This window comes from Ailuropoda melanoleuca, chromosome 2, assembly GCF_002007445.2.
Source record: "Ailuropoda melanoleuca isolate Jingjing chromosome 2, ASM200744v2, whole genome shotgun sequence".
Classification (NCBI taxonomy): domain Eukaryota; kingdom Metazoa; phylum Chordata; class Mammalia; order Carnivora; family Ursidae; genus Ailuropoda; species Ailuropoda melanoleuca.
Window position 1 is genome coordinate 169626449 of NC_048219.1, and position 25107 is coordinate 169651555.

At 44.6% G+C, this 25107-nt stretch overlaps 1 protein-coding gene across 1 annotated transcript in view; it reads left to right on the plus strand.

The window, feature by feature from the left end:
- The window catches only part of PARD3B (par-3 family cell polarity regulator beta), a 1011045-nt gene extending 987596 nt beyond the window's left edge, over window positions 1-23449 (plus strand). The window contains exon 23 of the mRNA XM_034655034.1: window positions 19299-23449. Within this exon, the coding sequence (XP_034510925.1) occupies window positions 19299-19656 (358 nt within the window). The 3' untranslated portion in view covers window positions 19657-23449. The remainder of the gene's footprint in view (window positions 1-19298) is intronic.
- The last annotated feature ends 1658 nt before the right edge of the window (window positions 23450-25107 follow it).

The following is a 25107-nucleotide window of genomic DNA, read 5'->3' on the forward strand; positions in this document are numbered from 1 at the left end:
CTTGTGTTCCCTCCTCTCGCTGGCTGTCTCTATCTCTGTCAAATAAATAAATAAAATCTTTAAAAAAAAAAAAAGAGTTCTAGTGCATAAAGTAGATAGCACAGAAGAACAGATGGGAAATAGAAGCAGAGAGATGGAAATCCTAAGAACCAAATACATACGTACTTGCAGTTATAAGGCTGTACCCTTCATCTATTTTAATTTCTGATAACAACCTGTATTATAAATGTCTTGACCCTCTATTCCAAGAAGCCAACACTGGTGAGCTTCGGCATCGGAACACCCACTGTCACCCTTTGGTCTCAAGAAGAAAATCTCACATTGGTGTGTCTCAGGAGCCACATTCTTAACCGCAGTTAACCGGGAGACCTACGTTACTATCAGGTGCCCTGTGGAGTCTAGTCTAAGTTGCTAATATAGAAATCATGGGTCTCAAAGGACCAGTGGTGATATCTGAATGAGTCATTGCATCTTGGAAAATCACAGAAGTCACTGGTCAAGAAGTAAATGTCTATTCTTATTACTTTAATTTCTTTATAAACCACAATTGTATTTGTGGTGTAGATTTGGTTTTACTTCTTAGTGTTTTCATGAAGAAGCTACAAAAAGAAAAGGATTCACAATCAGCACTAGACTCTAACCAGATTTAGATTTGGTGGCTGACTATCATGCTACCTGTATTGAATAAACTACTGCTCCAATGTTCTGAATAATAACACCACAGTCATCAGAAACAGTGTATTTTCTTCTCCAAATTTCCCACATGTAAGAAAAGCAGCAATCATTGGAAGCTTCCGGTACCTCGTTGTATTGGCATTGACTTTAACTTCTCTCTGTGGCTTTCTCTTTTCCTAACATAAGTAAAGCTGCTGAGAGAGAGTTCTGTTTTTTAGGAAAATACTCAGGTACAGGATTATTCTTGGGTTTTTTGCTTTTTGTTGATTTGGGTTTTTAGACTCTGTTTTTACCATGACCCCTAGCCATGACAATTGGTGGGGAAATAAATGAGGGTATGGTGGGGAAAATAAATAGAATTCTTAGTCTTCATCACATGGAAAATAGTTATGACACTTCTTTTCTTTTCCCTTTCTCTGCTCCTCTTTCTTTTCCTGGTTTCCCATTTCTAGCCAGGCTTTGCAAAGAGCAAGAGACCCCCTAGAAGTGAGATGAAAATGGGAGTGCATTTAAGATGCAGAAAGCAAAAGCCACAGGCTCCTTCAGGCAGGGTCCTGCCTTGTCACCACTGTATCATCAGCCCTGCATAGTACCTGGCACATAGTAGTCATTCAACTAAATTTTAAGGTGGGGGTCGGGGGGTGGGGTGGAAGGCAAAACACAAGAAGGAATTTGCAACTTAGGGGGGAAAATTCCAGACATTTCACTGTGATGTTGTCAGGGAGGACAGTTCTCTTTTTTCAACCATACTGAGTTTAAGTGGAAATTCTCCCTTTGTATTAGGTTTTGTGGGCTTTCTAATTGAGGCATGAGAATTATTTCTTTGAAAGCAAATTCTTTTTCAGTAATTTGTATTTTTGTTGTTAAGAGAAAGTTTTCTACAAACAGTAGTACATAAAACAACAGAATAATTGTGATTGAGACGCCATGGCACATACTTCAAGCTTCAGTTCTGAACGTTTTATTTATCCCAGAGAATTCTTTCCAAAACTCAAGTTTCTCATTTTCTTTTTTTTTTTTTTTTTTTTTTTTTTAAAATTTTTTTTTTTTTTTTTTAAAGATTTTATTTATTTATTTGACAGAGATAGAGACAGCCAGTGAGAGAGGGAACACAAGCAGGGGGAGTGGGAGAGGAAGAAGCAGGCTCATAGCGGAGGAGCCTGATGTGGGACTCGATCCCAGGACCCCGGGATCACGCCCTGGGCCGAAGGCAGACGCTTAACCGCTGTGCCACCCAGGCGTCCCAAGTTTCTCATTTTCATCACCTGCCTGGACCTTGACTTTATTTTAATACATTCAGCAATTTTTATCAGACATGAGTGATTGGAGTTTTTCCAGACAAGCCATGAATTTTTCAAGTGTGGGATTTTCTTTCTGTCTTCTGTGGAGTTGTGGAATGCTCAGTTTAAGAGTTAGTAAGGAAAAAGGAGCAGCTGAACAAGTAAAATAAAGAGCCACCCGTATCCTTGATTCTGTGGGTGGTTCATTGTGCCCATTGATAAAACCTCATGGAACTGGATACTTGAAATGGCCACATTTCTTGTATGTAAATTATATCTCAGTAAATTTGAGGGGGAAAATAAGTGTAACGAGAGGCCTGTTTTTATCTGGGCTTTATTTCCAGGTCATGGCAGGGCTCAAGCTCTCGGGAGATCTTCCACTGCTGTGGCCCTCCTGGTCCCTGGCAAATTCCCAACTCTCAGAGACCCTTGGATGCCTGGCTCCTATTAACCATGCTTTCTAAGGCACAGGAGAGGCTCCAAGCTAGTCTGGCCACCTCGTGCTGCTCCCGAGAAATAGGTTTCCACATTCTCAGGCAGTGCAATAGTCTCTTTGCCATTCAAATGAAGACTGTGAGCCTTATTACCCTTTTCATAAGCTCAATATGTCATAGGATGAGATGAAAATGTCACCAAAGTCAGGTTCTCTAGACCTCCTTTCCCAAAACAGCTCTAGATCCAGTCCTCTCTCCCATGGTCTATGTGAACAGAGAACATGGACAGAGATGGGGAACTAACAGAGGCTGCATGTTTCTGTGGCTGGAAGGAAGAGGAGAAGCAGGCTGAAAGGGATGGAGACAATGGGGAAGTCATTGTGGTATCTCCCTTTTTATTTCCCCCCGTGGGTCTGAGCAGGCAGGAACTTTCCTGGCATGTGTTAGATTTATACAACTAATTGCTAATTATTTGCACACTCATTGTTGTTACCTATTGGATAATTGGTAGAGGACGAGAGGCTGGAATTACTCACTTTCTAAGAAATAGACTAACTTAATTGCACGTGGAGTTCTGACAGTTAGTCACAGATGCAGGCATGGAAGCCTAGAGGAGGTTTGTCCAGGACCAAAAACCCATCAGGGACCCTCCCCTACTTCATGGTTCTTCTCTTTCCCCACCTGACACCCTCTTTATTGCAGTTTAAAGAGGGAATTATTCTAGACCTTTTGCTTTCCACCTTCTCCTCTCTGGAGATGTTGGGAACTGTGCCAAGCTGAGGCAACATGGGCTACAAGGAGGCTTTTCCCTCCCCAGGTGGCTTCTAAAGTGAATGGCCATCTGCCCTTTCAAGTATGTTATCCTGTAGAACTTGTGTTTATACCATTAGGTACCCTCCTCCACACACAAATGCAGGTTAAGCATTATTGGTCATTGGTCTCCCTCTAAATTAAGTATTCAGATACTCCTCTCTATACAAGATGGAAAAAAAATCTAGCAAATATAACCCAAAACTCCAAGAGTAGAACTATCTTAAGGTTCAGCTACCTGGAAACTCAGGCTGCCATCAGGAGCTGGTGTCCTTCTCCCCATCTCTTGACTCTGCTCTCTTCTGTGTTAGCTCCATTCCCAAGCAAACTCACCCACCCTGGGGTCCAGACAGCTGCCCAAAGCACCAAGCTTATCTTCCTGTCTTCTCAGCCACTCCCATAAGAAAGGGAATCTCACATTTCAACGTATCCAATGGCAGTCCTAGAATTGTCCCAGGTTGCTGAAATCAGGTTATGTACTTAACCATAGATGATCGCTGTAGCCAGCGGGGTGGAATGTTCTGATGGCCAGGCCTAAGTTGCATGCCACTTCTGGAGTCATGGGTAGAGTCGCTCTACCTGAACCACATGGACTGGGAGTGGGCATGGAACAATTCGCAAAAGAACAGAATACCATCGCCAGGATAAGATGGGACAGATACGAAGCAGGAAAAACCAGCAACTTCCCACTGTCCCGACTATGATGACAAGGGAAGAAGGAAGGCTAGACTCAAGGATGGAAGAGAAAAGTAGGAGCTCTTGTTACACACTCATAAAAGGAAGAATGAGTGCTAAATCCCTAACAAATTATCCATCAGACCAAAGCACCAAGCCATTTTCTACTTCTGAATCTGCTTGTCCTCTAACCCACAGGCTTCAGGAATGCTTCCTCAAGTAAATATAATGCAGTGTTTCCTCCGTCCATATAGTCTGATATTAAAGGAAAAGACGAGAGACGTGGAGTATGGTATGTCTCTCGCAAGACCATGCTTGATGGACTTTTGGCTGCTGCCCAACTTCGTTTGGCTTTGGGTGCGTGTGTCTATAACTCATTTGATACTTTGCCCATGTGCTTTTGTTGCTCCTTCTCAGAGACGTGTCCAGCCCCCAATCCAAGTCCTCCAGCAGCTTTCCAAGAGGTGGCATCAATGTGGACACACTAATAAGGAGCAATTAGACACAAAGGATAAAACCAGGACTACACAAAAAAGAACAACTGTTTAGAGAGTATATATTTCAGTGTATCTTGTATCTTTTTTTAATGAACATAGTCCATAAGTTTTGGGAAAGTGGTGATAACTTGCCTCTTTTCCATCTGGAGAAAGCAGATTTTTAGAGAGAAAAAGGCCTCTAGACATATTTGAGTATTTGGAAGACTGAGAAAAGCATGCAAGACATTATGGAATCAGGAATAAGCAATAAAAAGTTGGAGCAGAGAGAAAAATAACCATAATAATAGCCAACTTTACGAATTGCTTACCATACCCAGGTAGTGTGCTAAGTGCTTTCCAGTGCTTTTTCTAACTTAACCCCCCTGACTAGTCAGTGAGGCAGGTAACCCTTACTATTCCACTTCCACACATGAAGAAACTGAGACTATATTATAGAGGATAAGCAACTGTCCTAACGTCACATGTCCATCAAGTGAAAAGCCAGCCCTGGAAGCACCCATAAGCACCTACTCCCCGGCTGTTGCGTCTCTTGAGGCTCATACGGGATCTGTGTTGATGCTCAGGGCTGCTGAACTCCAAGTTAGCCGAGACCCGAACACAGACATCCCTGGAGATAGACGAGATCAGGAGAGGCCCCGGCAGAAGGAGATAAGGCAGAAAGTCTGGTGATTGTAGCCAGAAGACACCTGCAAGTCTATCCAATTTGGACAAAAAGGATCCCAAAAAGCAGAAAGGAGCTCGGCCTGAAAGGTAGTCGAAGACCAAAGACAAAGGCTCTACTGGCTTTAGGAAGGTGGCAGCAAATGAAGACACCCAGCCTTGGACATTAAGATTCAGGGGTAGGACCTCATTCCTTGAAGGATTTTAATGGGCAGGGTGCAACCTCAGGCCTGGAGAAAGTGAAGGGGTAATAGTAATAATACTTGCGATATCTTACAACTGAATAGGGCTTTGTTAGTTACACCATGCTTTTCCACACGCCTCTAATGATTGATCTTCCCCCAACCACCCTATGGGTTTGGCATTATAATCCCCACTTTCGAGCAAAGAAAGTGAACATGGACATTTCTCACTCAAAGCCAGTGGCAGAGCCGGAACTTGAACCCAGGAGTTTTGACTCCAAGAGCAGTGCTCTTGTTGACCATAGAAAGGTTGAGCCCACCATCATGACAGAAACCCACTTACGAAAGCTGGTGTTGAGTCGAGTGCTTAGTCACTAGGCAACAAGTAAGACGCCAGCTGCAGGGAGAGAAAGATACAAGGCTGAAACTCAAATGGACGTGGTTTTTTTTCTCAGTCGGCAAGTCTAACTCCCACTCAGTTTAGAGAAGAGGACCCTTTTTTCCACACTAGGAATCACCAGAAAACATCCATTTACTAAATATTGCAGTGAGGGCTTATCAGGTACCAGGCACTGGGAAGTCAATGATGAAGTCAATAATAGTACTTACCATCATGAGGCTCATGGTTTATTGGGGGACAAATAAGAAAACAGGTAATTAGAGTGGTTAGCAATTCCATAGAGACAGAACTTCCCCTAAGCAACGATAAAGTCTGCACTATATTCAAGATTTTCCGTGACCTTATGTAATCTTACCGTATACATTTAAATCAATCACGACTTAATTTTCTCACATTACTGACATTGCTCAAGAAGTTTACAAGATGGGCATCTGATTCAGAAATAAGGGATCGGGAAGAAGTGAGAGCTGGGACAGGTCAGATTTGACACTTAAAAACGAGCACTTTCTTCTGCCCAGCGTCCTGCAGGTTTTCAGCTGCCTCCTGTCTTCAGAGAGGGTCGTCCTCTCTCCCTGTCCCCATCTCTCTGTCGCTCATACCCAGATCTTCTTCCAGATTCCTCCAATGCAACAGCTCACTCATCAGAGCCCTTTGCTGCAGCAGGTATTCCAGGGCATTTCCTCAGCATTGAGCCTATGTGCCCTGTCTAGTCTCTCATCTGTTTCTTTGTCCCTTCAGCTGGTTGGTAAGATCCAGTCGATAGACATTGGGGCTCATACCTTTCTGTAGGTGCTTGACGTTCGGAGGGCTCCTAGAGCACTGTCACCAACCAACGTGTAAGATGGCCCTTTGGGCAAGGTTAACGTTCCGAGGTTCGTCCAGACTTAGAACTACAGAGGAACGATAAGAGGATTATTTCTTAAGTAAGCATTTGGCTTCGAAAAGCAATTCTGAGTGCCTATCCCTGACAAATGAAATTTTCCCCTGAAGCTATTTCTTTCTACAAGAAATAGTACCCAGAGAGGAACAAATGGATTTAAATTTAGTTATTTTCCACCATCTTGATTTTCCAAGTTATTATTTTTTAGTGGTGGTGATGAAGATAATTAACAGTTTAATCCATTTGTTGTTGTTGTTGTTGTTAAATTGATGAGACTCTTTTTAAATGCCCACCGAGTGTGTTCTGCACTTACTTGCAAGTGACTGTAAAATTGCTAAAATCCAGCAGGTATTTTTCTATTTCTGGTTTTACCAAATCGTAGTTCACTAAACCTCACTTAACTTAATCAACTAAGTAGGAGAATTCCCCAATGAGATGTTAGGGCGGGATAAGTATGTTGTAAATAAAACAATTAAAGGGCTAGTTTACACCTCATCAACTTGCTTAACCACCTGATAACAGTTAACTCCAGACTTTCCTAGTAAAATGCACGGAGGAGCAAGGAGGTGACTTACAGTCCGGGTTTTAGAAAGGGGACACACCTCCCCTTGCTTTACCTGGGATCTGGTATTCCTCTGCCAAGCGTTTGCACAGTCTCGCCTTGTGGGCCTGGACAATATCTGCATAATGCCTCTCGTGGGCAGCGCAAATTCCGATCCAGGAAGTCCCATTAGGCAAAGCAAGCTTCGCTTCATACCTATAACCTCTGAGAGTCACATAAGATCTTAGATTCTTTTTACTCCGACTTTCCTCTGGTATGCTTTCACTCGTATCATTGCACTCTCTCCTGTGAGAAGAAAAGTACATATTGCTTTACAGCTGGAGAAACCGAGGCACAGATAAGTGAAGAAGTCCAGCCAGGGTCACAAGCAGAGGTCAGGCTGAAATGCAGCACTGTGACCTCGGGTCAGTTTGGACTGGAGCTTGTGTGGTTTCCTGGAAGGGTCCTGAAATTGTAACCCGGGTGACTCACTGGGGGGCACCTATTCATTTTACAGAGTTGAAGATAAGGTCTAGGAAAGTAAAATGACTTGTCTGAACCCCCCTGGGATATGACTCTGTCTTTGCAGTTCTGACCCGGGGCCCCTTCTCCACACTGCAGCTCTCTCTTCCACAGAGGTCTTGATGGAGAACTTACTGTTAAAGATTTACAGGCAGACCAGGTATGGTAATAGAAATGTCAGTGTGCTTCCCAGGATGCTTTTGCTCTTTAGAGTGGGGAATTTGGATAACATACACCTGTCAAGTGGAAGCTGTGACCCCAATGGGTGATGCATAAATGGGGGGGCTGCAGCCCCAATAGCTATAGGGGCAGGTGGGAGCCTTCATGGAGAGAAACCTGAGGAGGGCTAGGCCCTACCTGCGGGGGTGGCTCTGGCTGAGTACCGTCTTAAAGGAAGGCAAGGCCTGAGTTTAAAGAAAAACCCAAAAGCTGAATTTTTATGTGAGAACCCTCAATGTTCCAATGTCAGCAACTAGCTGAATTTTCTTAAAATATGTGAGCCTCTCTCTCTCTCTCTCTCCCCACATATACATATGCAATACAAAAATATTAAACATACATAGTGAATATATATGAATCTATGTGGTATATATATTCATATTTATATATTCATTTATATATTCATCGTAATGACTTATAAGTTGCAGTGTCTGATGGAGGGTTTCCTACATCGATGCATATTAATGTGGAGTGGGGCACAGAGGGTCCGTTGCACTCTGTCATAAATTTTAGATTTGCTTACGAATTTATTTACTTGTTCATTCTAGGTCTTTGGACAGTTACCTTAAACTCCCTATAGAAGATGCGATTTTATTTCTTTTAAAAATGACTGGGTGTGACTTCAAACTCAACAAGTTTTGAGGATCTCAGTGTAATTGGTCTCTTTGTTCTTACTCAGTTTCTGCAAGGGGAGGCAAGGCAGTCCCGCTATCCCCATTTTACATAAGAGGTCATGGAGGTTCGGGAAAAGTCAAGGCACCTGGATCGTATTCCTGTGAGGTGCCTTGCCCGGCCCAAGCCCAGTCTTTGTCTTGGAGTCCCCCGCTCTCCCCACTACCCTGAAGTGCACCCTAAGAGCACCTCCCACCCTCACAGGCAAATGAGATCAAGTTCCAAAAAGGCTGGCAGCCTGAAGGCTCAAGGTCCACAACAGCAAAGGTAGAGCCTAGAATCCCATCTCTCCCAAAGTTCGAAAACAAGCTGGCATGGGGCAAATGGTAAATAACGTTTTATTTGGTAATGGCTCTTTAGTTTTAAATCACTTCGGCATTTACTTTTAATTAATTTCTTTAAATTAGACGACTCAAACATGTAAATATTTGCTTTTCTATGATAAGCTTTTATTTAAATTATTAAAGCTCCAGCTTCGTGACTGATTTTAAGAAATGAGGTTGCCGCCGTGCTGATGATAGAACGCATGTGCTCAAACAGGGGGACATCACTTCATTTGGCACATATGCGGGCACCAAACACGGCGGAGAGCGAGGCAGCGCTCGGAGACATAGAACCCAGGGTGAATTTACAGTTTTCTTCGAATTGCTCAAGGAATAAATCAATAAATCAGGGAGTTAGAGAACAAATGTAGGATGAAATAACATCTGAAGGAGCTCACTCACAATAAAAGCTTCTCTTGCTCTTTTTTAAAAGCACTCATCAATGGCTCTGGACCCACATATTCGTTCGCTAAAAGGAGGGGAGGCGGGGGCGTGGGAGGGGGTTTGTGGAAGGGCTAGGGATGATAACTGTACAAGAACACCGGAGACAAAAAAGAAGATGATGATGATGAAGACGGAGTCATGATGAGAGCGGAGTAATTCCATAGCCCCAATCAGTGTGAGCTATGATAAGCCTTGATTTGCTAGCTGCCCAATTTTATCAGCATCAAAGGCAAGCGTGGAACCCGAAGGAGCCGGGCTGACAGTCGGGCTCTGCTACGGCAGAAAGAGAAATAACAAAGAATGCTCTGATTTCAATAAAGGGAGATTTGAAAGTAAAAGGTTTGTAATGACATTAATAACCAGGCTTTACGAGCCATGTAATGATCAGAGGATGAAGAGACCAAGGCCAGCCGGGCGAGCTTGGCGCTAGTCATCGGCACCCAAGACTCTCTTAATAACTTTTATTATTTGTTGAAAATCATTTCGACAATACAGTTCAGCAACCTTTGTGCTGTAAATCCATTTCATCTGCAAAACTGAAAGCTAAATAGAATGTGATATTATAGAGAACCTGTCATGCTGGTGCTATCTCCAAAGCTGTCTGCCAAATAATGAGCTGGGTTCCAGATGGGCAGGCTGAATGGGGGCCAGGGGCTGAGCTGCCTGTGTGCCCACTGGGCCCAGCCTCGGGCTTTGGCACCTGCTTCGCACAGACAGGAGATGAAGGCCCAGAATTAGCCTCCACACTTTGGTGAAAATTGTCATGAGGTGCTTCCACTCCACATCAAAACTGCTACGGAGAGGCCAAAAGTGCTTCCGTTTATTACCTGGTGGAAATTGGAGAATGGACCCATGGGCTTGGTGCTGGGCATCAGCGAGATTGTGAGCCTGTAAATTTCCAAAATCTACCCAAGTACGACTGTGGCCGAATCCATGACCAACATCCAGAAGTCCCCTGAGTGGAGCTCTGGGACAAGGCTGTACCTCCTTCGGTGTGCCCCCTCCAGTGGAGAGAGGGTGGGACCGGGAAGCTCAGGTCACTATTGAGAGCAGGACGGGGAAAGCCCTTTTCACAGGAAGTCTGGACAGAGATGAAATCAAGGCAGTATGGGGAGGGGCTGAGCTCCAGTTCTTCCTACCCACAAGTAAACCCAGCTCTCCTTATCTTTATGCTGGTCCCTGGTCCGTTTGTCTCTTCAGCTACCTTAGAAATTAAATCCTAATACTAACGTGCTCATTTCTTAAGGCAGAAAGTGAACCCAGAATTTTATGAAATATGTTATATAAGCCTCAGTCTTACAAATTTGGGAGAAAAGACTACCTAATGTGAAGGGGGAAATGGGGGGGGGAGCTTACAGCAGACCTTATATTCAGGTACAAGGAAGAAATTCTTCCCCAGTGTAAGGATTGAAATTTGAGAATATCACATCCAAACAACGTAAATGATCACACAGTCCCTGAAAGAAAACCGATCTCGCCTGTCTTTACAAACTGTGCCTCGTTTTCTTTTTTTTATTATTATTATAATATTTTTTTATTATATTATGTTAGTCATCATACGGTACATCCCTGGTTTTTGATGTAAAGTTCGATGATTCATTACTTGCGTATAACACCCAGTGCACCATGCAATACCTCGTTTTCATTTGAGAGTCAGTACAATGTGCTCAAAATTGCTTCAGAGTTGGTGGCAACCGGCTTGGTAGTCACAAAATCCAACTGTCCTTTGGATTTCACGTGCACCTGGCTCGACGATGGTGAACTGCTCTTTGGTGAAACGGGCCCACAGCTCCGCCTGCCTGTCTGCTCGTCCTAACGTCCTCTTGCTCGTCCAGCTGAAAGGGGACCCTGAGCTTAGACTAAGGCTGAGCACTGAGAATGGACAGCCAAGAATACTTAAGAGGGCATTTTCTAGAACCCATTGTCTGGCCGGAGAGGGGATGACAGGGAGGGGTCTCCATTTCTGGTATAGCTGACTGTGTAGATTGTCATTCTCTACAGGGACCCCTGGAGGGGCAGCAGATGTGGGGGGAGGAAATTATTTCATTTTGTATCTGTAAGGTTTGCAGTGCCTAAGGAGCCTCCAAGTGGAGTCATGCCACCCACCGCACAGGTCATTCACACCACTTCCCTGATCCAAATCCTACTGAATGAAAATCACACTTCTCATCCTCCCCACAGCACCTCTGGTATTACGGTCCTCCGTGACCAGGCCCAGACAGCCTGTCCACACTCAGCTACTTCTTACTTGCCCCCCATTCCCCAAGCAGTGTCAGCATAATGTCTGTGATTCCTGTCACCTGCCGCCACTGGGCGCATTGTGAGCCGTGAGAAGCAAGAGAGGTTAGAGGCTGCACGGTCTAGCTTTGTGGTTAAACATGCAGCCTCAGGGGTGGGGGGGCCTGCCTGGCTTTGAATCTGGGCCCTGCTACTTCCTGGGTGACTTTGGTCAAGTTACTTAACCTCTCTGTTCTTTAGTTGTCTCATCTGCAAACCAGGGATAATAATAGTACCTACCCTGGAGAGCTGTTGAAACAAACAAACACGTTAATATGGAGAAAATGCTCTGGGTGGAACGTGGCCTGCTGGAGGCCTTCAGGAAAGTGCACCAGTGGCTTCAGATCTCTGCGGTTCTAAATCAAGCTTCTTTGTGAAGGTTATTCCTGAGCTCATCAAGGATGGTAGGAGCATTCTTCTCGGCCCTTCTATTTCTGCTTCTGAATTGCACAGGAAGAGAATTGCGGTGGCAGGATTCTCTGTGGTCTTAATGGAAATGATATAGAAAGAAGCCCTTAAACACACACACACACACACACACACACACACACCACAGACATGGAAGTATTTGAAACTCCTTCACGGTGGTCCTTGGCCTTAGTGAAGAGGCATTCTGATGATCTAAGACTGTAGCTGTTTACACCCAAAATCTTCCTATTGCCCAGGCTTTAGAGTCAATGGAGGCACAGGGGAAGATGTGGCAGTGATACGAATATCTGACCAGCTTCGGATAAGACACATGAATATCTTATCCAAAAATTGCATGTATGACTCTGAAAATACATACAATCTCCATTGATCAAGAAAAAGCAGCCCTCGTGAACAGTGTGTTTTTGCCCTAGAATGTCCTTCCTCCAGCCAGTAACTGTGGACAAGAAGCTGCATAGTGCTTCTCCTGAGGGGCGGACGAAACTGTCTTTAGAATTCCAGACCCTACACTCGTGGACCTGTTGGCCCTCCAAGGCTGACCTTGAAATCACACCGTTGTTTCTTGCATGACAATTGGATGAAACCCTCAGTGTTTAGATAATGAAATTCTGAGACTACTGTTACAATAGAGAGAGATGATTTGAGTGGTCTGACAAGTTATGATGATTTGTTCCTTTGGTTGCCATTGTCTTTCAATAAAACCTCTTCTGTGGTTAAAAAGACCATAGGGTAATTATATGCAGTTATTGCTCAGATAGATTTCATGAGTTTTTGTGGCCACTCACAACAGTCTGGATTTCCACAGGTTTCCTTCTCCTTATATGCGTTCATGCGGCCCTTCCTGATTGCCCTCAGCACCCACTAGAAACCTCACACCCCCTCATAAAGGAAATTATTTGGGCAGGACCGTTTTTAGGGACTACTTCCACCATCTGATAGGATGGAACACTCCAGATTAACATCAGCTACAGGGTTCCAGCAGATCCCATCTTTGTGGCACATGCGGGTGGTAAATAACTAAATTCTTGCATTTGTGATCATTGTTGAAAAGCACACAAAAACAGCATTAAATGTGGGCAGTCGAAATTACTGTCTTAAACTGTTTTTAGACATGTCTTCTGAGCCCTGAGTCCTTATCATTCTACCTCCATTTTCTTCACAAACATTTCCTTGGTGTTAACCAGGGCCAAAAGCATCTACTGGTCCTTCTCTTTCCACTCCAATTCTTAGCAAAGAGTAAGAGCCCTCTCCTCATAACGCAATGGGAAATGTGAGTGATGAAAAGGAGATTTTTCCCCCCAAATCATTTCTATAACACCGGCCATCAAATGATCGTTGTATTTTATGATCCTGTGAAATCTGCAGAAATCAAAGCTATGTAATATACATTGCAGAGGGCTCTGCTAATCCAGGCTGGCCACATTCATGCCGGAATGAGGGGTGAAGGGCTGGTAACTAGAAACCTGACACTGAAGGAATTCCAAACACAGACTAAAAGCATCTCTGGCTACATCACATGGGCAACTCAAGCGCCTACAAGTATATTAGTTTGTGCTGATCTCCTTTTAGCTTTGCCATATTTGTAAAAGAACTACAGAACAAAGCATCAACAGCAGCTCAGCTGCTGAATAATGCCTGCATGGCATACTTGAGAGGAGGATGGCTTTGCCAGATGTCGACTTTCTGCCAAGGGGACCAAGTACCTCTCAGAGCACCCAGAGTTCCACATCATGTTACTTCCTCCCATTTGAACCCCAAATTTGGGCATAGCCAGTTATTACCAAAAAGGGAAATCTACAAAGTCTACCTTGGAAAAGTTAAGAAATTGTCTTTGTTTTAGCTGTTAATAGCACGCATGGTATTTTACAGAAATTAAGAGGAGCAAGATTCTGCCTTTTGGAAACTTTTCCTTGAGTGAGAAATCCCATGCTTATGCCGAAGGTGGACCTACTCACCTCTTGTCGTAAATTCTTTATGACTTTCACACTTTTTACTGCGTACCTTATTTTTAAGCCACTAAACGTATCCCTTCTCGAAGCAGACTTTCTTCTAGCCACTAGATGTGTCTCAAGCTCCGTTGTTTCTCCCTGTTCTCTTCAACCTCACCTGCCCTTCCTTCCCCTAAAGGGAGCTCATTGGATGAGAGACAGTGGTTGTTCTTAAGCTCAGCGTTGAGACACACGGGTGAATTATGATCAGCTCTGTATTGCAAGGATTCGTTACTGATACTTGAACTGAAGGTTGCAAATAATTTATTTTGATAAATTACAACAGACTTGAGTTTTCTCCCTCAATAATGTAGCTCCCACTCACTTGAATCCCCCTGTTCTTTCTTGAGTGGGAGGGAAGGGCGTAGCGTTCCCACAGGTGGTAAGGAAGTTTGCATAATCCTAGCTTCTGCCTCTCTGGGGCTCGAGCAGCTTATATGAAAGTCATCCATCATGTGTATTCTGGTAAAGAAAAGGTTGGGAAGTGCTGTGACACATGGGAACTGGACATCACCTCTACCTCTGGTTCGTGTTCATCAATCCTCAAGTCCAAGGACTTGAAACTGTAGTGATTGCACCTAGCTGTCACCTTTGACATTATCTCCCTAAGGCCTTTATTTGAGATCCTGTGTACTGTATTTTTAATTGCATGCATTACAGTGTTCCTAGATTATTGTATTTATGACAGAAACAAAGAAAAGTTCTTTGCCGGATGATAATAAGCACAGTCCTTAACTGATTCTTGAATAAATACATGTAACCTGTACTACTTAGCCATGTTGACCTCGCTAGTAAGTCAGGGCAATAAATGTGAGCCCAAGATTTATTAAGCACATACGATGTTTCAAGTACTATAGAAGACAATGGAGTATACTTTTGTTCTTGACAAACAAGACAAATATAATAACCCATGCCCTGATAAAGTTTATAGTCGTTCCATGTTGGACCCAATCCAGCCCTCTTTTTCAGCCCACCATCTTTTTCTCCTTCCCTCTGTCCTTCTTTAAAAATTAGAGACCAGGTAATGTACATGTAATGTACAACATGACGACTATAGCTAGCCCTGCCATGTGATATATAGGAAAGTTGTTATGAGTGTAAATCTTAAGAGTTCTTATCACAAGGAGAATTTTTTCCCTTTATTCTTTTCTTCTTTCTTTTCATCATGTCTATATGAGAAGATGGATCTTAGCTGAAACTATTGTGGTAACCATTTCACAATAGCCGTAAATCAGACCATCATGCTGTGCACCTTACACTTAAAAATGATGTATGTCAATTATTTCTCAATTAAACAGGGAGGAAGAAATAGAGACCAGTCTCACCTCGACCTTTGCCAGTCTCTGACCCTCAATGAGAGTCTGCTACCTCCTTTTATTTTTTTACCCACCGACCTATTTCCACCCCTTCCACACTTCTGACCCTCTATGGTTATTGTGCACGTTTGTGGGTTTTCTCTTTACTTAAACCCTCTTTAACAAATTCAACACACATTTATGGAGCACCTAGGAGGTGCAAAGCTGTGTGCTAAGCTCAAAGGGAGATCATTAAATATATAAGACTCATTCTTTCAAGATGTTGTGCTCTAGTTCGGTATATAACTAGTCTTTCATCCACATGAGGTGAGAATGACCTACTGTGGTAAATGCAGAAAAAAGAGATTTTCTTTGTAATGGCAGGGGGCAGATGGGAGGATTCAGAATTGCTCATAGCCCGTCTCCTATTCCAGTAAGTATAGCCACCTCATTCCCAGCTAAAAGGTTTTGCCAGTGACTCAGTCTTTCCAATGTTGAGCCCTTTCCCCATACAGGATTGCCTTAGCAAATATAGGAGCTTGCCTTCCATCCTTCCATAGAGTGAAGACTCTTGGTACCCAGGGGCTGCCTATCTGACCTGCTTAGCCTCTGATTTTCAGCCCCCTTTTTGTTTAATGAAAAATAGTGACATACTGAGCTGGCAAAAAGAAGAAAATCTCATGTAAAGAAAGTGATCGTTATTGTTTCTTCACATATCAACACCATACAGCCTTGTCATGTTTAGGCTGAAAGGTTAGCATTCATTATTGCTTCCCTCTGCATCTATGTGATTGGAAACTGCATAACTGAGATTGTTCCTATGAGTTTTCCAAGCAAAAGCCTCCAGAAATGAGCCTAATCAAGAAGAAGATAGGAAAAAAAAGTAAACCATGAGAAATATGAAAAAAAAATAACCAAAATTTTAAAAGTATAGGTATTTTCATGATTGCTTCCTCAAAGAGGTATATTATAAAGAAAGCAAATACAGACTAATTCCTTCTTCCTTAGGTAAATATGGTTCCTGAGTGAGATTTTCAATTGAAAGTTTTTTAAGAAAATTAATAACATGTACAAATAAAACTCAGGTCACCTGCAAAATGAAGGGTCTGGAAGTACTGATACATTTGCTGTTTGGGTCTTTTTTTTCATCATAGTCTCTGGAGGAAGCTGCCCTGGATTTCTCAGGGCTGGCAGGTAACGTGCAGTATCAGTCGCTGTGATAAGCATTTCCTGGGCCCCAGAATGGATTGGGTTTTGTGCTTACCTATAAATACTAAATTTCACCCAAATAAACTATGAAAGGGAAACTCAAGATCAACAAAGCTAAAATTTCAGCTCCTTATTCTTCTTTCTTTATCCTATCAAGTTAATGAGGAGGGCTTTTTTTTTTCCTGTTTAAAAATCATTCTTTTGTGTTTGTGTGTGTGTGTGTGTGTCTATGTCAGGGTGTCTGTGTGTGCTCATACACCCACACACACAAGATTCACCAGCCCTTAGAAGTTGCTCTGGCAAAAGTCGATTTGGAGGAAAAAGTTATTATAAACAACAGCAGCGCCCCCCCATCAAAGAAAGAAAATTCTCCTAGCACTCTTTGAACCTTAAACAGTGTTTTTATAGGCCAGCTCCTTGTTTTTCTTCTCTATGAAAAATTAAAAACAATAACTGTTTTGATGAGTTCTCCGGGAAAAGACGTTTCCATGATTTCATTTCTTGACAAAGAACAGCAACCTCACTGGGTCTCTGCCACATGTAAGCAAACTCCCCATGGTAAAACCTCCCGTCAGAGGAAGATACGGTCAGCAAAACTCTCAGAGTTCTTCCCCATCTGCCCAGGGGAAGAAGCCCACCTGCCCCTTGCTGGGAGAAGTGGATGAGCCGCAGGGGTGAGGTGTGGGAGAAGAGATAACAACTGCCCCCACTCCCACGCGCACGCGGCCTGGGCTGTCACAGCAACGTTTGGGGTTGGATTCTGCCCCGTCACCACTTGATCTGGGTTGTCTCTTCAAAAATAAAAAAATAAAAAATAAAAAAAACAAGGTGTGCCTGTCTTTTATAATGTTCTGTTTTTAAAGGCGAGAAATCTCCGTGGAGAGCACAGGACCCTAAAAGTCCAAGGCCTGGAATTCCTCCTTTCTCTCTTTCCATTTTAAACAGGAAACATTCCCGCTAAGAGGGTCCGGAGGGAGCGCTGGTTGTATGTTCATTTTAAGGCAGATAATGTTTGTGTGTTGCAAATGTCAGTGATTTCTCCCAAGGGCTTCAAATGAGTGCAGAAAAACCACATGTTTCACTTCATGCAGAGAAATAGCTTCAGTAGGTTTCGAGAGAAAGCACAGGTTTCGGATATTTTGTTAAGTGTTTCCGAAATCTCTAACATGAACGAAAAGGAAATAGAAATGAGAGCGGGGGACGGGGGGCGGAGGCTTAAAATATTTTACGACAAAAGATATAATGAATGCTGGAAGTTTTCTAAATCAAAAACAAAATTCTAAAGGAAAGGGAAGATGTAACCCTGATCCTTTATTTCCCAGGGCTGGAGTGACAGAGGGTGCATTGACACTCTATTTGTCATGGGCAATTTAAAATAGAGCAAAGCAAACTGCACTGAATCATAGCCGTTGATGCTATAATAACTTGTACACAAACAATTTAATTTTTTTATCTGAAAACTCTAACTAAATTACCCCAAGCTCAAGGATCTTTCATTAATATACACAGCCAAATGAAGGCATCACAAAGTAGAGAGAGAGTGCTATTGTTCATCCCTAGGAATGTGTTCGCGTGCTACTTTCCACATGCACCCAAGCTTGGAGTCTGTCAAACCTCCATTGATTTGGGGAACTTACAGAGCTGTTTTAACATCAAACTGCCAGATTACCGGGCGATTTTGACCCTCACTGACGGTGCTTGATTAACCGCAGACACGGTGTTCTTATGGCTCTGTCATTTCTTTCAAGTGTTCTCCCAATTTGTGCTCTGACATTGAAGAGCTTTTCATTAATTATTATTGTTGCTTTTTTTTCCTTTAAAAAATTACAAAAGGGAGAGCAGTAGGAAGTGGGAAGGATCCGGTGACGGTAGCAGTGAATACATGCACAGAAGTTTTATGGGATCTTAAGAGCAGCAAACAGAGCTCATCTGTTGAACCCCAGGCTAGATAAGACGCAGTCATCTGTACATTGTTTGGAGACGGACTGCTTCTGTTATAGCAAATGGATCGTTGTCTTAGCAGAGAGATGCAGACAGGGTCGCTTTCTATGAGTGTTTATTCTTGCCCTGGACCGTTCTGTGGGCCTCCTCATCACGCAACGTAGCTTCCAGCAACTCAGCTACTCCCCCTCCGCCCCTGGCCTGGTGCTTCTTCTTGGCTTTGTGGTAGAATTGCTTTAGATCAAGGTTCTAGGTGGCTAATTCCCAGCTCTGGGTTAGGACTTTTTCTAGGAACTGTAGAGAGGAGAGGGCACATGGGGAAGGTGACAGAAGCTTACCAGAGTTAGACCAAGACCGGGGCCCATGTCAGCAGCACCCCACAGACCGAGCAGAGAAGTGAGTCCACGGGAACTTCATAACTCTGCATAACCCGGACACTTCTACCACCGCGTCTATGACAGGCTTCAGTCATAGTAGGGAAGAGTAGGGGAGGGGGTCAAATCATCCCAGCTTTAGGAGAGCCAAAGGCAGCCGTGTTTAGAAAACCAGTTTGGCCACTATCCTAAAGGCCAACATACGGTGGTATGAATCAGGCAGAAGTAGATTTTTCTCTCTGGCACCCATCGGAGAATAAGCAGTCCTGGCTGACATGTGGCGCCATGGCATCAGGGACTTGGGCCCTTGCCCTCTTGTTGTTCGACCTTCCTCAGCACGTGGCTTCCTCTGTGCGGTTAAAATGGCTGCTCTGATGGCCAACAGGAAGGAGAGAGGGAAGAAGAAAACTCACCCTCTTCTTTTCAAGGGTGCACATCATTTCTGTTCCCACCCCAAGGGCCAGACCTAGTCTTTGACCACGCCAAGCCACACAGGGAGGCTGAGGAATGGGGCTTCAGCTGGGCAGCCAGCGTAGTAGCTGCTGACGTGTGTCTGTTCCTCTCTTCCCAGGGGAGGACCGGCCAATCCTTTGGACTGTCTGACGGCAACACCTCGAGTGCTCTACAAGGAAAGGGAGCTTCCATATTACCCAGGGGCTCATCCCGTGCATCCTCCCAAGGGGAGCTACCCGCGCCCCCCGGATCTGAGGCTCGCCGACCTCCGGTATCCTCAGTATTACCCTCCTCCACCAGCCCCCCAGCATAAAGGACCCTTCCGACAGGATGTTCCGCCTTCCCCTCCTGACCACCACAGAGTGCCAGCCTATCAGGAAATGGGTAGACCGGGGCCCCGAGGGGGCAGCCCAGACCAGTACCCCTACCAAGCCCAGGATCCCAGGCAGAAGAACCCCATGACTGCAGCCGTGTAACTGGATACCACCAAGCTCAGCCCACCCAGAAAGGGAGACGTGTGACATCACCTTTGCCCTCCCTAGACTTTCAGGCCTTCCTCTGTTCCGAATTCTCCGTGGTACAGATAGGTTTTTCTCACCGAGGTTGCAACACTTGACCGCTGACCAGAGGGAAAAAGGAGGAGACAGGAGGGCGGGGGATCACAAGGAAGAGAGAGGACGGGGGTCATAAAGACAGTACTGCCTGAGATTTGAAGTACGTTTAGAACTGTTGGGTTCAGTGAGAGTGGCAGCTGAACAGGCAAATAACAATGGAGACATCGCACCTCGGGGCCTCCCGGGTGCACGCGAGCCCCATCGAATTGGCAGCACAGAGACGGTCTCAGAGGCTCAGCCTCAGCCCCCTTATTAAAGCCGTTAAGTCTGAAGAGTGGCTGCACATATGGGCATCTTAAATGAGTAGTTTTTGTCATTGAGAAAACAACAGCTAACATGACTCGTGATCTCCTAGAAATGTTTATATCCACCAGAGGAAGGCTGCATTTCCCTATTTCTCAGGCTCCCAGTAACACTCATTTGGTATTAGTATCTTATATTTCCTTGCTTTTATATAAAAAACTAAGATGAATGCAGTATTAGTGTCCTGGAAGAATATGCAAAGCCAGTTTGGGCTTCCAGAAGGAGTATATTCCGAGAACCAGGTTAAGAGGGCCAAAAATGCTGTGGTCCTCCCCTTCCTTCCCCACAAATCCCAGGCACGACAGCACAGAGATACCCAGTTTCAGAATCCTCCCCAAATCTCCTGCCTGTCATTATCGTAAGCGGCCGTCTACTTCCAGGCTCCCACTTGCGGGCTAAAATGTAGTTGGGTTAGAAAGAGAGGGTCCGCTGGTTAGGTCACATGGGGAGCAATGCTCTGGGGGTGCCAATTCATTGCACAATCAGTGCCACATAGCGCCATGTGCACCAGGGACAGGGAGGGGCTGCCTGTGGCCTTTGGGGCTGGTAGCCAGGAGGTGGAAGGTGGCAGTGACCGGCTGTGTGTTTGTGTGTGGGAAGGCATGTGATTACCGGTATGGAGAACGTAAGATAAAAATGCTTTCTGCAAAGTTTGATGGGGAAGGAAATAAAAAGGCAAAAAAAAAAATATATATCAGAAGGGAAAGGAAAAGAGGCACAAAACCAGATCATTATCTCTCTGCTGTGCTTCAGTCACAAAACTCAGGGCAACACCGAGGCCCGCATCTCTGATGGCAATAGAAGGTCTTATGGCTTTGAAAAGCTGATGCCCCACCCTCCAAAACCCATCGTGTTTCCTTTGCGTTTTGCAGTGATTTTCTACTTATTCCAGCAGGACATCTAAAACTTCCAACCTGACCCAAATGAGAACACCACAAAAGACTGAGGACCGGCAAAACCTGGGAGCAGCCACTTGAATGGTTCAGTGACGCTTAAGAGACTTTAAGCCTTTGCCGTTCCTCTCCATTCCCTCTGAAAAAAAGAAAAAAAAAAAGTCTTGAGTTCAATGTAGACATATTTTGGCTGAGATTAGAATACTTCTGATGGACAGGGTTTAATAAATTATAGTATTATGGAATATACAGAATATCTAACCCAGTTTAGTCTTTTTTTTTTTAATTTAAAATAGAGTTGCATTACCAGGAATGAAGCAGCTGCTGGTTTTAGACGTAAATAGTTGTTATTTACTGGACTTTTAAGAGGTATCATTTTCTAAACTACAATTTGCTCATGGCCCTCTTAAAAATAGACTGTCACGCTGGTTTTGGCCGCCTGCCATGTCTCGTGAGCCAGCACCTCGGTCTGTTGGCAGTTCGTGCACGGGGCTTGAGGGGCTTGGGCCCTGACCACCTAGAGGTGGGTGCAGGTGAGCGACGGGGCTTCTCTGCCAACATGCTGCATGACACTTGTCCCTCAAACTAAATAAACCTTCCGGAAGAAAATGGTGAAGTGAGGGAAATGTGACGTGTTGGGGAGCATTAAAAATCAGCTCTTCGGTCTGTTGCATAGTTTAGCCAAATTTCTCTAGGCTATTGGACTTAGCCGAGCCAGAAGTCTCCTTCCAGAATAAGGCCAAAGCCACGAAAGGGGCGGCCAGAGGCAGTGCGAGAAGGTGAGATACTCTGTGCATGTTGGAGCAGGGGCCCTTGTAGGAAGAATGCCCGTGTTTTCACCGCACGTTGCCACCTTGGGAGCACAATACCTCCAGCTTCCAGGCTCAGGGCAAGCTGCTCAAAACACGGTTTTGCATTGTATACAAAGTCAATAAAACACCTGTTAGTCCTGAGGGGGCAGACAGGGATGCAAAGGGACTGTTAAAGTGCACGAAAAATAGATTATAGCAGTTTTCTTTTCTTGCCTGAAGTGTAACACATGCCCTGTTTGACCCTGCCCAAAAGAAGCTACTGTGTGTGACAGAGGCTCCGTCAGGCCAAGCCACAATTAAGAGCAGCTCGACTATAAGCTTTATAAAAGCCTGTGGCCCAGCCCTCCACTGTCGCCACCCAGAAGTTGCAGAACTCTTGCCCAGTCTCTAGGAGAACCGGTTGGTTAGAGTATTTAGAAGACCGGGCTGTAATCAGGAGGTGCCCAGTAGCAGGAAGTAGTTCCCGGTTAATTTATGGCCTTGGGAAGACTCAATCAGGTGTCTGCTTGTTGCTCAGAATATAATAGCCCCAAGGACAGAGCGACACGGTGAGCGACAAACCCACCAACACACACCCACCTGGCTCCTGATCTGACCGCTGGGTCATAGAGGCCTTGAAATGATGTTTTGGCCTCGAGTCACTGGATATTTTAAGGAGCTCTGTTTTATGCCTTTCTGCAGGAGGAGAGATAGGAAAGGGAGCAGACCATTGAAAACTTTGAGGTGCAGCAGAATTCAGTCCTCTGCCAGGAAGGGAAACACTGCGTCTCGATAACCCTGTGTGCCGTTGGACTGCGGCAATATCACTGTTGGTAGAAAATTGCTTCCCCGCAATATTAAATCAGTGGATGAAAGGCAATCTCAAAGACAGGAGCATCTTCTTAAGTCATAATTGAGTAACAAACAAAAATTGGAAAATAAAATTACCATGCAGTTCATTATTCTCAGACTTGTAGGTCAACATGCGTTGACCCCACAGGACAGCATGGAGCAAAGATCTTATAATCAAGAGCATGGTGAGACCCACGGACCCACTGTCTCACTCGTGGAGCAAACTGCCTGCTTTCCAATAAAGGAGGTTTCAGACTTCATTGTAGCTTTATTGGTGCCACCAGCTAAATAAAATTAAAACATCGTTCCTTATTCCCTTGAAAGATTCCTGAACTTGTTGAACTATCTTCAGAAGGAAATGCACCCGACAGCTTTAGGAGTTGTCATGCATAGAGTCTATATGCATAAGGATCCAGCCTTTAAAGAGCATTTGTTCCCCTAGCCTATAACCCCAGCATTTGCTTTCTTTGGGGAAACATCTTAGCCTTTCAGGGGGATAGAGAGATCGGCAGAGTTTGGCTAGGAATGTGTGTCTATAAAATTCCCATAGGCATTAAACTCTGAAATCTGCAATGAACTGCCTTCGAACTGGTGCTAAATTGGGTAGACACCCTACTGCTTTCTGAGTCCGGGAGCAACAAAAAGTCCAGATTTCGTGCAATTAGGCGGGAGGGAGTTGGATCCAGAAACGGCCACAGGAGTATTTCTCTGCACTCCCAGTTCACACCGACTTAGTGGGAAATGATGCCACAATGAGACCAGAAAGAGGAGTCTCCATAAGGTATCCCTACAAAGTCAACTCTCTGAAAAAAAAAAGGAGAATAAAAGGTAGATATCTAAAATAAGCCTAGAATCTCATCTGCAGCGACTACTTCTAAGGGAAACTCTTTTCTCCCTCATGTCCTTAAATAGTAATAGAACCACACAGCGCCTGACTTTTAAAGACGGGCTTAACTCCCCAGCCTGGAGTGCCGAGTGAACTAACCCCAAAGACTGTCTCCTGACTCAGCTCTGGGAGAGTGTTCTCTTGCCTCGATGCGGACTGCCGTGCTGTTTACTACTGGAACGTAAAAACAAACCCTACTGTTTATACAGTCACTTCTTCTAGTGTTTTCCTGTGCTTTCATGACACCAAGTCTGTTCATAAGTTCCGAAGATAAATTATGTGAAATCATATTTTGGCATATGGGGGCGGAGAATGAATTCTTTACAGACTTCTTAGGATGATCCCATTTGTACCACAGAAAACATTTTGGATGTTGTTATATATGAATATATAAATTTTTCTCGTTTTATTTTGCATTAAAATAAAGCTTTATCCAGTCAGTAAGACACCAGAGTGTTGGTTTTCACTCCCCACCCGTTTGTTTTAGGATTGATGAATGGAATAGGTCGGTCTGGTCCTAATCACCCTTGAACAGCAGCGTCACAGGGCGGAGGACATGAGAAGAAAGCCTTTGTCACATGCCGGGCTCCCAAAAAACAGATGCAAGATGGAGATGAGCAGGCCGGCTGTTTGTGAGAGTGCACTTGGGTTCGATACCCGCAGAAGCCAGAGCAAGACAGCAGGGCCGGGCAGACGTCTGCTCTCCCAGCTTAGGCCTCAGCCAACACCACAGGAACCGTAGAGCTACAGTGGCCCTTCACACTTGTCCCAACCTGGGACCAGGGAGCTGGGCCTTTGTGCCACTGTGTTGGTGTGGGTATCGGCTACCCCCAGAAGGAGGTAGGACCCAGGCCCGGGCAGTTCCCTTCAGGTGAAGCAATCCCCAAAGAGGGCTGACAGCTGGGGACGATCTTTGAGGGAAAATTGTCTTTTATCTTTTCTTTTTTTTTTAAGATTTATTTATTTATTTGAGTCAGCGGAGGGGTAAAGAATTCCAAGCAGAGTCTCCACTAAGCATGGAGCCCAACCTGGGGCTCGATCTCGTGACCCTGAAATCATAACCTGAGCTGAAATCAAAAGTCAGATGCTTAATCGACTGAGCCACCCAGGCGCCCAAAATTGTCCTTCATTCTTGAAGTGGGATCTGGGCATCTCATCACAGCATCCAACACTGCTGACCCCTCCTCGTCATGCTGGCAACACTCTCACCTTGCCTATGGAAACATGATTCTGAGGGAGTTCTCCTTGGGACCATCCCTGTTTCCCAAGCTTCTTTACTGGCTTGCTCTCAGACCTCCCCGGACTCCCTTGCAAGTTCATTCACAGCCAAGATTTCAGCTACCATCTCTGGAGAGATTTGCTCATAATCTCCAGCTCAGCTATGTCTCCCAGGCACATGCATTTCCACTTTCCCACTGATCGTCCACACTTGAGCTTTCCACAGGCCCTTTGGACTCAACACATTCAAACTGAAAGCAAAAGCTTTCTCCAAAGAAACCTGCTTCTCACGATTCTGTCCTGGCCAATGGCCCCACCATGTTCACACTACAAACCAGAAACCTGGAAATGATCCTTGACTTGCCATTTA